Genomic DNA, 15,526 nt, shown 5'->3' on the forward strand with positions numbered 1-15,526 from the left:
TTAAATGTAAATTTTCACACAAATTTAAAAAGATATGTAGTTTAATGCAGCAAAAGAATGGAAGGAATGATTATGCACGCTTGTGAAACTATGTTTTATAAATATACTGATTCACCGATTTCTAGGGTGAATCATAATTCCCTGTGGAAGTATGCAAGAAACATCACAATATTAAAATTGTGATACAGATTAGATATAATTATTCAAACCATATAAATCTTGTTCTAGCAGATACATAGGACCAGAATCACTGGTGCTGTTTGCATTATATTGTTTCAAATTAATTTACTAAAAAAATATTTATAGTCACTTGGCATTAACTAAATTGGATTAGGTTAAATAGGATGTTTAAGAAAAGTTATTTTCATCCAAAACAAGAGTAGGAAATATTTGTTTATTTATTTAAATTAAAGATATAATTTCAAAAGATATAATACTGATAAGTGGACAAAGAGATTTACTGAGGTTATATGTTCAGTGCCCAGTATAAGATTAATAAAGATTGACCATATCAAAGTACATTGAATTATTATGATATGAAATAGAATATAAATCTTTGAGCTTAGCCAAAATCTCCACCATACTGTTTTTTGTAAATGCAAAAAAAAAAAAAATAATAAGTAGGAAAAAAACCTACTAAAAGTAGTATATGTAAGTATTTGGTTTTTGTCTCTCCCCTTCTTTGTACTCCAACTGATTTACAGTGTTTATAAATATAAACTTTAGAAACATACTCTAAATATTTGTATTTGTCTTGCTGTGTGATGTATAGTATACAGTATATGGAAGCTATTCTTGCTTAAATGTAGTTAAAGTTCTATTATGTATATATACTGTTAATGTTGCCATTGCTGCATACTCTCTCCAAGTTTAAGTTCCCAAGGCAGTGTTTGTTTTTCAGCCAGGGGTACATTGCTGATTTTGAGAAGAGCCGGTATGGTGTAATAGTTAAAGTATTGGACCAGGAGTGGGGAAACCCAACTTCTAGTCTGACTTTGGGCCAGTCCAACCTAACTCACAGGGTGGTGGTTGTGGTAGGGGGAAAAAATCAGAGGAAGGAGTGCAATGCATCCTGCTTTGGCCAGAATATAAATCAATTAAGGAAAGGCAAGAAATAAACCTATTTTAGTAGTCTCACAAAATGGCTGCCATGGGAATGGATGGGCTTATTCATGAATGGCTCCCTAGTGTCCTAACAACCAGGAAACACACTGAGACAATGAACTGGTCTCTAATATTTATTGCTAGTACTTAACAGGAATCCTAACAAACTGAAGAAGCGTGGGAAAAACCCAGACATATAACCCCCAAGGGTTAAGGCGGTCCCGATCTGTGTCTCTTTGAATGGCTGAACAATTCATCAGTGCTACGCATGCGCTTGACAGTCTGGATGGGAGCCCCCTGCTCGCCATCCTTACTCATGACACCTAGTTTGTGTAGATAGTCAGAACATCAGTTTACTAAAGGACAAACTGTTGAGGATTCTAATACCACCACATCTTAAATTTACCTTATTTTCCTCAACAGGAGGACACATATTCAGATCAAGCATTAGGCTGCAGTCACTCAGCATGTTTGTTTTCTAGGATACTTATATGGTCTGTGTCAGGCCCAGAGGTATTCTTGGAAATAAAAATGACACTAAAAACTGATGTGTTGTTTGTGACATGCCAGGTTCCCATTTAATTTCTTTTAATTAAAAGAATTTTTTAAAAAAGCAGAGGGAGCAAGGAGCCTGGCAGGAGCAGGTTGCCAGCTTGTCACATTATTTATTTATGGTAAAAATGTGCTATCCTGCTGACTAGTACAAATAATTTTTATGCTAGTTTCAGCAAATTAATAGAAAAATTATAATCAACAAATGTAAACAATGAATACTTTTTGAAACCATTAAAGGAACTAATTCAAAAAATCTGATTGCCAGATAAAATATACAGTTGGTTGTGAAAGACAACTTGGGTTATTTAAACCACTAACATAATTTTACTAAAGGAAAAGCAGTATGAAGTTAATTATATATCTTAACTTGCAGTTTTTTGTAGCTTGTTGTTCTGCTGTATGGTATCATCCCTAAGGTGACAAGAACTTTTGACATAAAGTTCTCATTTTCCCCTACATTTCCTCACCTAAATTTATTTAGTCCGAAGATTTATCATTCCACATTTTAATTATCATTTGGTAAGACTTGGTATAACTGTCATGCTATTATTTCATTTTGTGTATGTTTGCTTTATTTATTTATTAACTTATTTATATATTAAATTCTGCTCTTTTGTTCACTAAAGAACTGGGAAGTTGGAAAATGTGCTCAGCTTCCTACTGTTAGTTCAATAAAACAGACTGAAGTTATTTTTATCTCTTATGAATGAACGTAAGATTTATTGTGTTCACATGAATTCCATCTAAATATGTATCTTCCCTTAGGAAGTTGAGCATTATGAACAGCAGATTTACAACAATCCTTAAGATGCACTCTGTGAAGTAGAGGGTGCAGACAGCCAGTGTATCGTATACTATAACCGGGAGCTGGTGGAAATATATAATGTGTGAAAAACAGTAATTTATATGGCTTACAATTGTCTAGAATCTGCAAATATGAAGTTCCTAAAAAAGAGAAAAGAAGAATGAATTCAGACTTGGGGCTGGGAGAGTGTGCATTCATATTCTGGTTTGAAATAATGTTCATTATATTAGTTATGGCTAGTAAAGGTAGATGTTGTCCAACATATATGATTAGTATCTTTCTGGGAAGACTGGGCTATAGGATCAAGCTTCTTGCCTTCTGCCAGCATGCCATTTCTCCTTTTGAGTGAATTAACTGTCCTGCTGTGCAGTATTTCACCAATGTAATCATGAGTTAAGACAAGCAAATTCTAATTTAACTAAGATTTTAAAATAGATTTCAGAAGAGATGTGTGTAGTCCCACAGCCTGTTCTACATCATGTAACCACAGTTAGGTAAGGGCTGCATTTACATACTTATTGGTGTTCTGTGATAACTGTGGAATTTATTTATTTATTTATATTTTATTTTTATCCCACCTTTATTATGTTTTTATAAATAACTCAAGGTGGTGAAACATGCCTCTTTCCTCCTCCTATTTTCCCTACAACAACAATCCTGTGTGGTGAGTTGGGCTGGGAGAGAGTGACTGGCCCATTACCCAGCTGGCTTTCATGCCTAAGGTGGGGCTCGAACTCACAGTCTCCTGGTTTCTAGCCCAGCACCTTAATCACTTCACCAAACTTACCTCATTGTATTACAATTGCCAGGCCCACTGAAGTAAAACATCTTCCTGGGGTAGATGTACTAGTTCCTTGCAGCACTGATGGCAAAATCATACTTGGTGCCATTCTGGTATATGTATAAGAATGATAGTACTCAGTTCCTGGATCTCATTTATTTTATAAAAAGTCTAGGGTATACACAGAAGGAAAGAAGTGCTGTGTAACTGAGCTACAACTGGTTAACTGTTTGTCCAGACTGGGGTGAATGAGTTGAGAGTCATTCTTAGTCTTTGAGTATGTTGAGTATTGCGTTTTAAAAGGTAGGTTTGGCCAAGCTAATGAAATTATTTAGGAAAATCAAATTAAATCTGATTAACTTTTACATTAAATTAATTGCAAATAATATATAATTATTTCTCATGCCTTTAATAATGTTCTCCTTCTCTCACATTAAAAAGGCCAGTACAGGAGTATTTCTACTGCCAAATTGAAACTGATTTTTCCAGTTCCAGCTGGTGCATGGAGTTGTAGTTGTCTCTTAAATGCGTAAACCCTCTCATTACCTTCCTGTTATGCAAATCCTAAAGGCAAAAAAACAAACCAGTGAGCAAGTAATGTCACCGAAGAATCAAGGGAGCAATGAAACATTTTTGAAGGAAAAGTTCTCTAGATTTTGGAGTGGTCAGCTGCACTATTCCCATTTAACTACCATTAAAACATTAATGGTTTAATGTGACCTTATGTTTCAAGCTTACAGAATCTTATAAAAGATAAATAGGAAATGGAGCAGTTGCCAATGTGAATGGAAAATCTCAAACTGTGAGCTTTTATTCTGTAAAAAGATCCTGTTACAAGTATGAGAACCAATAGTAGCCGTATTATTATGTAGTCTTAATGGCCTATGTATTATGGATGCAGTAAAACATATCCTTGAAAAGCAAATGTAACACAGCTATTCATTCTAGCAATCTATACCCCAAAGGCCCATCTAGACAATTAACAAAATTGCATTTTTCCTTTAGTGTGACATTCTAAACCTAATCTACAACCAGAAGTGCTATCTATAGAGATGAATAAAAGTTACTACTGTAATCCCAACCTGTCATTGCTCAAAAAACATGTAATCAAAGGATTTTTTTAAAAGATAGGTTATTGAGGAAATTGAATGAAACAGACTTATGAATGAATATGCACAACACTGAAATGTACTAAGAACAGATTGATTTCTCCATCAATATTTTAGGAATCTTAGCAGGACCAACCATCAATATTTGCCCTGCTACTTCCCTTTTAAAAAGCTGATGATCTGTGATCATTCTCTAGATATGTAGGGATATGTCTTTTGACTGGATCCACCTTTTTTCCCTTTGGGTGTAGTGATAAGGATGTTAGATTAGAAATGGGAAGACCCAGATTTAAATCTGGAATCATGGAGCTCATAATAGAATTTTGGATTATAACTTTCTCTCACCTCAACCAATCTCATGGATGTGATGTTGTAAAGGTAAAGAAGGGGATCTTCTTGAGCATGTTAGAAGAAAAATAGATTATAAATATAAGACTCACTCATGAGTCTGCTTTGCCTCAGTGTTACAGTCCAGTTTCAGTCACTGTGTGTTTGTATGATTTTTTTAAGAACCCTGCTTGCCTGGATACAGATATTTAGTGTGTGCTCACTTACTAGTTAAATGCTTCTTCAGAGGTCTTAGCAATGTGAGGCCCTCTGTAACAACTCCAATACCTGATTGCAGTTTGTCATACATTCTTAGCCAGTTGTTTATAAAAACACTTGGAATCCACAACTCCTTGTAACCTTTGTTTCCTTAATTTCACGATAGAATTCCTTTAGTTATCAATTATGCAAGCCACTGAGACCTGTTCTTAGTTCACCATATCCCTTCATCTACTTGCATCAGTACAAAGTGTTTTTGCAGCTAGATGGAGTTGTTCTTCCTATAATTTTCATTTAAAATGCTTATTCTAGTTTCCTTATCTATTGCTATGATTAATATTAAGTATGTCCTTCAGTCCCTAGGCTTTTGGCCATCAGATTAGACAAAACACATACTTTTTGCAAAATAATTCACCTCTTTACTTGATCTTTATAGGGATCTCTATTTCCTCAAAGAGCCATTATGTTTCTTTTTACTGACTACTCATTGTTTTTGCAGTTACGCTAGTTTTTTTTTAAAAATCTGCCCAATAACCTCTTTGGTTGTTCTGAGAAGACATCTTAAAGCATTCACTGTATGTTCTAATCTCCCCAAAAGGTCTCCAGTTCTGGAATACTGAAAAATAGCTACCTAGTCAAATCCATCTTTATCTGTTTTAGATATGGTCATAGGCTAATGCCATCCTTAATAATGCTGAGCCTTAATAATGAGCCTTAATAATGCTCAGTGAATTATGCCAGACCTCCTCCTGCAGATATATTAACTTTGTAGTTTTACCCACAGAAAGCCCATGAAAAAGAAATGATCCTCAGGTTGCTCACGTGTAAGGAGCATTCTGCTGCATACAGTCATCTATAGTCCTACCACCCTACTTCCACACCATAAAGACTTTTTTTTTGGCTTATATTAGATATTCTTATGACAATTATGAAAGAATTGGGTGAGGACCATACTATCTCTCAACAGAATGGAGATAAAAATGCCAATAGCTAAGCTTTTGTGTTAGAAAATGCCCAACTACTGCTCCATATTTGTACATGCACTTAAAATATCTTGACGGAGTGCCTAAATGCATTGTTCTTCCATTTTGAGCATTTATGTATCAAGTGTATTTGCAGGAGAGGGGAAGATTCATAACACTGTTCCTTATCACTGCCATTACTGTGTCTTCTCAATGTTCATACTCATACATCCAGTGAGATATGTATGTATGAGAAATGAATACTTTCTCTGCCTCTTTTCCCCAGTTAGGCTCCTGATTTCCTGTTTTCAGTAATTCTTCTAATTCCTGCTTCAGATCATTTGACTGTTATGGCTAGCAGTGATAGGAATACTGACCAAACTGAAATCACCACATTAAATTATGTAAAGTTCAAATATTTGTGAATTCTTATGGTGTAAGGAAATTCTCTCTGGACACCAAGGATGATAGAATTTTTATCCATTATCTTTAGCAGTGCCTTAGAGTAAGAATGAGAAATAAGGTTTTCAGACACTCTTTAAATAACAGAAGTAATTGCTTGCCAATAATTTAAAAATAATAGGAAAACTAATAATATCTGAATAACTAAATCTACACTTACATATACAATCATTTGGTACATTTTTACATACCTGGAAATATGTGATGTATGATTGTTTTATTGGATATTGTTGTTTATTTGTTTAGTCGCTTCCGACTATTCATGACTTCATGGACCAGCCCACGCCAGAGCTTCCTGTCGGTCGTCAACACACCCAGCTCCCCCAGGGACGAGTCCATCACCTCTAGAATATCATCCATCCATCTTGCCCTTGGTCGGCCCCTCTTCCTTTTGCCCTCCGCTCTCCCTAGCATCAGCATCTTCTCCAGTTATTGGATATTAGGGAGGCATAAATCTAAAAATAATGTTTGTTTTACTGTCCACATTATACTGTAAGTGCAGTATTACAGTCCAGCTAATTTTTTTAATGGATATTCATGGAAAATTTCATAATTACTTGCATTTACAATGTGTGAAGGACTTATATGCATCTTTCCTTTAAAAAAAAACTGGCAATTTATCAGAGCAGCCATGTTTTATTCCCTTATACAGTGTTTTTAAATGCAAAAGCACTCTTAATTAAGATTATTTTTTAAAAAATAATTACTATCATTTGTACACAACTATCAGTCATGCGTCTTTCTTTCTGATGCAGTTTTTGATCAGGGAGTGATCCGAACCATCTGACGCTAGAGTTGGTGTCACCATGAAGTATGGGGAAAGTAGAGCACTTCCAAAGGAATCTGTGCCAGAAGTATTTTACATCCTTAATGGAGACACACTGCTAATTTGGATGTGCCTGCTCATATTCTTAATGACAGATACAGATAATGGGTCCTGGCTTGCTAAAGCATGTTAAGTAGACACAGTAAGTGGATTAGCTTGTTTTGAAAGAAGGAAGTGTGGGATTCATCTTCATGATTTCTCCTTCTTCCTTAAGCCCTATGCTATTGAAAATCTGCTCTGGAAGGCTCAGTTAATCTTATGGAATAGCATGAATCTCTACTGGGGGGCTGGAGGAGGGAAAGGGGAACTGGAGATGAATGATCGCTTTTATACTCCTGCTGGATTCTGATGTCTTCAAGAAATGGAAGGAATCATTTTGTTCATTGACTGATCAATCTGGATCCAAATCAATATAATATAAATGTGAATCTGGATCCAAAACAATGTAACACAAATGTGAACCTGGATCCAAATCAATGTAATACAAATATGCATCTGGATCCAAATCAATGTAATATAAATCTATTGGTTTTAATAAAATCACCTAGAAATCATGAGGAGGGAGCTTCACTTCAATTCCTCAAGCATTTGAAAAAAAATAACATGATGGATCCACAGGGTTATGTTGATACTAATATATGCACTAGTGAAATCTCATGCATGTTTGGCTCCTATGTGAAAGGGAGTGTGCCACTACATATGCATATATAGAGAACAACTTGTGAGAAGAAATTTTGGGGCAAATATAATTTTCCTCTAACCTCATGGCAGGCGGAACAGGAAGAGCAGAAAGAAATGTAGACCTGATTCTAAGGAACTGAGTCCTACTAACGAGATGTTCCATGTGTCTGATTGCCTACTGTACTTCATAAGAGCATCACTTCTGTCATGTCAAAAGCCAAAAAGCATAGAGGTGGAGAAAATGCCAGAGGCACCTTGGGAGCAACAATCTTCTCAAGACTGGGCTATTACTTTTGAGTAGCCTGGTTTCTGCACTCAGAAATATCACTGGCTATGCTCTGGTTGATACTAAAAGCTACCAGAAATAAGAGATTCTACCTGAGAGCAGTCACGCATTGAACCAAGTTCTGTGACAGTTTGCATTCGGTATGAGCTGCGCAAAATCCATATGACAACTACATGACAGCAGAAAATAAATCTCTTTGCTGCCATCCAGAGGCCAATGTCTGGAGGTGACATTTACAGGTGCATAGGGCCCTTCCCACAGTGCCACATGTGATTGGTGGGAAAAAGACAAGTTGGGACATGCTCCACACTTCCACAACCATCTCATACATCCTTTTATGTAAAGATGTTTAAGTGAAATTATGGAGAATTCAATATATTATTCTCATCAAATGTTTACTGAGAGAAGAAACTTCTAAAAAGGATCAGTGACATTTTGCAGTGTGAGAATCCCTGTGTCTTGTGTCTTCAACTATGTGGGGGTTTCAGCTTTATTTTGGCAAGGCTTTCAAACATTTAGGAGTATGTGAATAAATTCAGCAAATGAAACTTTTCCTTGCTGTGGTGACAAAATGACAAATAAGCTTCGGGGAACAATCCATCTTTGAATCAAACTATAAATTCTCTATAGAATAAAATATATTTTGGGGGCATTTATATATTTTTTAAACCAGTTTGATAAGAGAGAATGTTTTCCAGGTAGATCATCTCTTTCAAAGTCTTTCCCAGCAGAACATTTCCAATGACATTGAAGCATGTTCATCAAAACATACAATAGCAATATCCATTTTGATGCCACATGTAGGTCAGTTGGACATGATCCAGACCAGTATTGCTTGTTAAACCACAGTGATTTTAGATTGAGTCAGTCTACTTCCCCAAGTTACAAGTACTTCATCATCACAGAGACATGTCAAGTGTATACTTCTATAAATGATTGTACCCTTGCTAGAAACTTCCTTTGGTGAGGTCAAAGCTGCAGTGTAAAATCTACTGCATTTTGAAGTAAAATATAGTTTGTGAACAAAAGCTGACAGCCTGACAGCCATTTTCTGATGTCAGATACAGTATGATCCCCAAAGGTATATTTCAGATGGCAGTGTAAAGATAGCTTTCTAATACTATCTGGAAAGTTAAGCATGAATAAAACATTTTCTGAAATTTGATCTCTGTTTCTGTTCCAGCATCAGGAGCAGGTTCCAGAAAATTGTTAGTTCACACAACTTCTGTCATCGTTAGGTTGGCAAAAGGTCATCAGCCCCATTGCATTGTTATTCTCACTTTACATATGAAACCAAAGAACAGAGGCAGGATGGGAGAAATTCCTCATTTGCATTTCCCCCATTTCAGTTGAAGGAATTCCTCATTTGCATTTCCCCCATTTTCTGATATACAGAAAATCTTAAATTTAATTTCTGGCATCTATCGATAGGGGTTCAGAAATTTCTGCCTGGAAAAGTTTATGTCAAACAGTGATAACAAAAGGATAACACTGCCATACATCAGAAACATCTCAGAAACCACCAACAGACTGTTACAACCACATGGCATCACCATAGCACACAAACCAACTAAAACTCTTCAAAACATATTAAGCAACCCAAAAGACCCAATAGCCCAAGAAGAAAAAACAGGAGTTATTTACAACATACAGTGCAACGACTGTAACAGCCACTATGTAGGGCAGACAGACAGAAGACTAGCAGAGCGCATCCACGAACACCAACTAGCAGTCAGAAGACACAATGGGAACTGCTTAATCTCACAACACATGGACAGACTCAACCATACTTTCAACTGGGAAACTGTGAGCAACCTAAAGCAAGCCAAATCCAAAAATGCCAGAGAATTCCTGGAAGCCTGGCACTCAGACCAAGCAGCCATCCACAGACACATAGAGGTAAACAACATTTACATACCATTCAAAAGAGACAATAGAAAAGCCAAAAGACCAGTACACTCCCTTGCCAGCAATCAGCACCCAGATATGCAAAGAACTCCCAAGGAGAGAACAACACCCCCACCAACACAAGCTGGGCAAGCCACAGTATATAAACTGAGAGCAAGGCCCATTCCCTCTTTGCACTGAAGATGTTGCCTAGTCTGGCAATGAAACATCTGCAAGAAAACAACAAGACTCAGAGAGCACCAAGGACTCCACAGTTCAACCCTGAGCTACAAATATTTGCTTCGAGTGATAACAAACTTTGATAGATCAGGACCAATTGGAAGAGAGAATGAATGCTACTATTTTTTTTTTAAAAAAATTAGGGAATGAGAAGGGGCTAAAGAAGGGAGGGAGGAAGAAATGGAGGTATCAAATCCACTCCTCCTCCCGCTCTTTTTTTTTTTTTTTTGCTGAATTTTGGTGGTGATGCAATTCTGGAGAATTCTTTCTTTTTTTGTGCCTTTGGGTCAGTGCTGATTCCTAGTGACTGCCCCTGCAATTTTCTTTGCAAGATTTCAGAAGCGTTTTGCCCTTGCCTTTTTCCTCGGGCTGAGAGAGAGGGACTGGCCCAAGGTCACCCAGTTGGCTTCGTGCCTAAGGCAGGGCTAGAACCCACAATCTCCCGGTTTCTAGCTTGGTGTCTTAATCACTGCGCCAGACTGGCTCTCGAGGAGTTCACGGAATCACAGTAATAGGGCTGTGGGCTGAAAGAGACTTGAAGGCTGTAATTTGCTCTGTCCTGTCTCGGGTGTTATTTATTATCTTTCCATTCCTGACTTGACTAAGCTCCCCCACCGCTCAAAGACAAATGCTAAAGGTGACACTGTTTAATTCACCTTATACTGACATTGTAATGAGGTTTAGATATACTTTGCAGTCAGTATGGATCCCATCCACTATAATGTCTGAAGCTGTGTTTCAGCCTAAGAGCTGCATATGGTGTGCCTGGGCTACACTATAAAGAATAGACAATGCCAAGCCAAAGGAAGAGGAGAAGAACTCAAAATTGGTTAAATTAATTAAACTCATATAATGTGGTTAATAATTATTAATACATAGGAAATAATAACAACAATCTTCCCTATCTGCCACATTAAAAATGGTAACTCTTGATGGGGCTTTGGGGGCTGTTACACTAGGCCTTGGGGGTTCTGCCTGTCCCTGGAACTTCATTGTATGTACATACAGAAACACTAATACATTTAGCACTCTTACATAAAACTTAATGTGATTATAAGATGTAAGATACTTTTGGGTCAACTCCTTGTGACTTCATTGATGCATCCATATAGGTTTTGTGGTGCAATATTTAATATAGACATGATTTCCCATTGCCTTCTTCAGTGTGATTATAAAATAAGCAATAACTTAGAAAAATATTAATTTCTTATGCAACTTTATTGATACACTTATTATATGGTATGTAATAACTCATGTAGAGAATCTGTATTAAATTTTAGAAATTTAGGTAAAAATCAGGAGCCTGATAGCAACTTTTCAGACTACCACATTAAAAGGCATAAGTTTTTGTGAACTATAGCTCACTTCAGCTGGTACACAGAGTAGCTAAATTGCTCTTAGTTTGAAAAGGTGCTACCAGATCCTTCCTGATTTTTGGCTATCATAGACTAATGGTAGATCACAGACAAGTATTCCCTGTCCCCTCCAAAATTCCCTTGGATGGATTCTTTCAATTCAGGGTTTAACGCCCAGACCTATTGATGGTTCTAGTAAATACATGTAAAAAGTGTGCTTTATTTTGAGTCAGTAGCAGAAAATTAAACCGGTATTGCAGTTTATAAAATGTTTATTGAATGTATTGATGTAGATCCTGATTTGCTCTTTGCTCATGGTCACATCTCATTTAAAATATCACACTGATTATTCTTATTCTTATTTATCAGTTGTCTTTCATTAATGTGTGCATCAGAACTTAAATACCCACTGAATGTTATACTTTTCTGAATGTTGTAGTCTAACCCTCAGCAGTTACAGTAAATTTAGGAACCACAAGCACTGTATAAAAGGGCAGAATAGTTAAGTGGAAAGTAAGTTCTGACAAATATATTAATTTGAGAAAGGAAGGCCTGGGTAATTTTATACATTCCAGCATTCCTTAGCCTGATGCCTTCACATAAACTGTGGCCACATTCTCCTGCTGACTGGGAATTGTGTATGTTGTAGCTCCATCACTAGACTGGGGAAGTCTGGTATAGGCATATTCATATTGATTGAAGTCCTTAAGCAAAACCCATTTTCAGGGTTTGGAATGGTGACTTTTTATTCCAACCTGAACTTGTATTTTTTTGGAATTTTTATTAAATGGACTAGAAACTTTTTTTAGAAGAACAAACATTTCCCCAGGTAGCTTAAAGATGATTCCATAACATTATTTTTTATTTATGAGAAGTAGGATGATTTTGTATTCTTGGAAAGATGTTAGTGTATCAGATATTAAAGTTTGGTTTAATATACTATGTTGACTCTCAGCCTTTGAGGTAACTTAGTATCAATGGAGAGGCAAGATTTCATATGGTCTAGCTTTAACTACCAAGTTTAGAATTAAATAGTATACTAAACTATTATTATTTTGCAATTGTAGAAAAGTAGATTTTTCTCTGCCTTTTCTCTTTATTCATTTTCACTTTCATTCATTCTTTTTATTAATTAGTTAATAAATCAGCTCTTATATTTATTCATATAAATATATTTACTTATATAGCTTTGTGGCATTTTAAATGAAATGAAATGAAGAGTTTTGAATGCAACTGGTATTATCTGTATTATTATTTGTATAAGTTTAAAACCAAAAACCAAATTTAAAATTTGCCTAGGCTGCTTCTTGATGCAAAATCATCATTTCACATTATCTTCTGTGAGGTGGGTAAGCTACGCTCACTGCTTACAAGCTACAATGTGATAAATCCATCATAATAAACCATTTGGTCAAAATATCCAGAAAAAGGAATAAAAACAATTTTCCTAAACATACCTTATAAACACCGATCCAGTATTGTCAGTAGGGCTAAGGGAACATAGTTGATCACTTGATTTGCAGAAGCTGGGTTGAATCTTGTAATGAAAATCTGGGCTACCAGAAGAATGCTTTCTCCTCACCATTTTAACAAGGTGAAATTGGTGTTGAAAAAATGAATCAGTATGGTTTGCCTTTCCCTTAACATGTATTTCCACAGAACAAGCAGCTGCTGATATCTGGCTTGGTTTCTTATTCTCAATCTAGTTCAAGCCAGAGCTTTTAAGTTAATAAGTTACTTATTTAAATGATGTCACTTGTATTTTACTTTCTCATAGGCAATGCCCTGTGCACCTGTCTTAGTCGGCACAGAGTAGGTCGTTTTATTGACTTTAATACTAAAATTGACTTTAGTACTAAAATGTTATTGACTTTAGAACAAAGTTGTGCATCCACTCCACATCAGCCTCCCAAGATATGCTAAATGTGGCCTTTAGCCACTAAATGGTGGTTGAGTTTTGTTTTAAGCAATGGTAAATTCTGTTTCAGACTGGACACTGCAGAACTCTTTTGATTTCAGTGGGATCAAAGCTATATACCAGAGCAGATATTTCTTATATATAATGTTGGTCCAGGATTGGATAAAAAACTCTTTGGCTTCAGAAAGTTTCTAGAACTAAGGCACACATTTGATGAGATAAAGAGATTGGTGATTGGATTTCCTATTCTTTCAATATTTTCTTAATTGTGATGATGAAACCCATGATCATGCCTGGTTAGAGCAAGGCAAGATATGAGGCTACTGCACATGGGGAAAATCATACCTCTGCTCCAGGATATATCCTGAGACCACCAACAGCATGTTGAGGTAGCACAGCACAGGTTGCTGAGAAAGCACCAGGAAAGAGATTTTATCCCCTCCTCTATACCTGTGCTGAACGAGGAGGATACCCTTTAGTTTCCAACTAGGGTGGCCTTTCCCAACTTTTTTATTCTGGAGGAACCCTTGAAATATTTTTCAGGCCTCAGGGAACCCTGCACATTCAAGCTCAAATACAGGCTAGAAGTTACAAAATTATTGTATTTGTTTAATGTGTAGGCCCGTATATACGCATTAACAATGTTCTTAAACTAAAAATAAAGAATGAAACTTACCTCTTTAATGTGAAGTTGCCCTAATTTGAACTAATTTTTTAAATAAATAGTGATCTCTCAGGGAACCCCAAACATCCTCTCATGGAACACAAGGGTTCCAGGGAACCCTGGTTGAGAAATCCTGAACTAGGGAGACTGACTGCCTCTCAACCCATGGATTGCAATTGGCAGCAGGCGGGCCTGGTCAGCTTTTCCAACCATTAGTAGGGCTATCATATCTGGGCTGCAAGAATCTGGAGAGCCACTATATGGGGACAAACAGTTTGAGTTTTCCAAAGCCCTTCACCACCATCTAGTAGTCATCTGTATTTTCACACCCCAGATATGATAGCTTGTATCCCCAGTGGGCGTACTGTGGGAGGACTCTATATTTACTGATAGCTTACCCTTGCTCCAAATTCAACCACTCCCTCCAAAGCTGCAATTTGCACATACACATTTGTTTTTTCTGGAGGGTAAATAACAGCTTTAGAATAATGTAAACTGGGAAAAGTGCAGTAAGCTAACTACCTCAATACAATTTGAGAAAAGCCATTAAGAATAACTTATTTTCCCTGTGAGATTTCCATAGGATCTGCAAAGCCTGTCAGATAATTTCCCCCCTTTCCAAAATCAGAATCAGCGCAAAAAGTGTCCTCCCACTTGGACTAGCAACCTAATTGTTCTTAGCAGTGGGAAAATGAAATGGGCTGATTTTGATTTTGAATTTTTAACATAGAGGCAGTAAGATAAAGGTGAAGGCAGTGGAAGTTCCACTCAGGGCCAAACTGGGCCATGCACTCCAAGAAAAAAAAAGAGTTAATTAAATATTTAATTGCTTCAATTAAACAAATAGTGTGACCTCAATTACTGCCGACTATTGTTTCAGGTCTAAATAATGAGTCTAGGCTCTTACTGGCAGAGGAAGGGATCTATCATCAACGAAGACCTCAACATCATTAGTCACATTAAGACTGAATGTAATGTGTCCGAAGATGACTGGTCAGGCCAATTCAGGCACAGAATGTCCTGACACGTGGGACAAATGTGTAGGCACTGCAGTTGTTGCGCTGGTGGCTCTAAACTTGCACAGTTTGCATTTATGTTGTGCTTCAGCAGTGCACCTTGCTTTGCAAGCTTGACAGCTTTTGTGGATGAGGCCACAACAGGTAGGGTGCTTTTGTGCCATCGTTTCCCAGGCTGTCTTGTCTATGTCGAATGACTTCAGGGAAGGCATTCGTGTATCTTTATAGCTTTTCTTCTGCCCTCCATGCGAGCATCCTCCAGCAGAGAGTTCCCCCAAAAGGAGCTGCTTGAATATGCACTCATCCGGCATACGGATGACACGACCTGC

The 15,526-nt window shown here is 36.9% G+C and overlaps 1 protein-coding gene across 1 annotated transcript in view; it reads right to left on the reverse strand.

Annotated features, from left to right (window-relative positions):
• Positions 1-13,293, reverse strand: part of GRAMD2B (GRAM domain containing 2B) — a 69,044-nt gene extending 55,751 nt beyond the window's left edge. The window contains exon 1 of the mRNA XM_063295279.1: positions 13,057-13,293. Coding sequence (XP_063151349.1) covers positions 13,057-13,184 — 128 coding nt within the window. The 5' untranslated portion in view covers positions 13,185-13,293. The remainder of the gene's footprint in view (positions 1-13,056) is intronic.
• Between the last annotated feature and the right edge of the window lie 2,233 nt (positions 13,294-15,526).

The sequence above is a fragment of the Candoia aspera genome, chromosome 2 (assembly GCF_035149785.1).
Source record: "Candoia aspera isolate rCanAsp1 chromosome 2, rCanAsp1.hap2, whole genome shotgun sequence".
NCBI lineage: Eukaryota > Metazoa > Chordata > Lepidosauria > Squamata > Boidae > Candoia > Candoia aspera.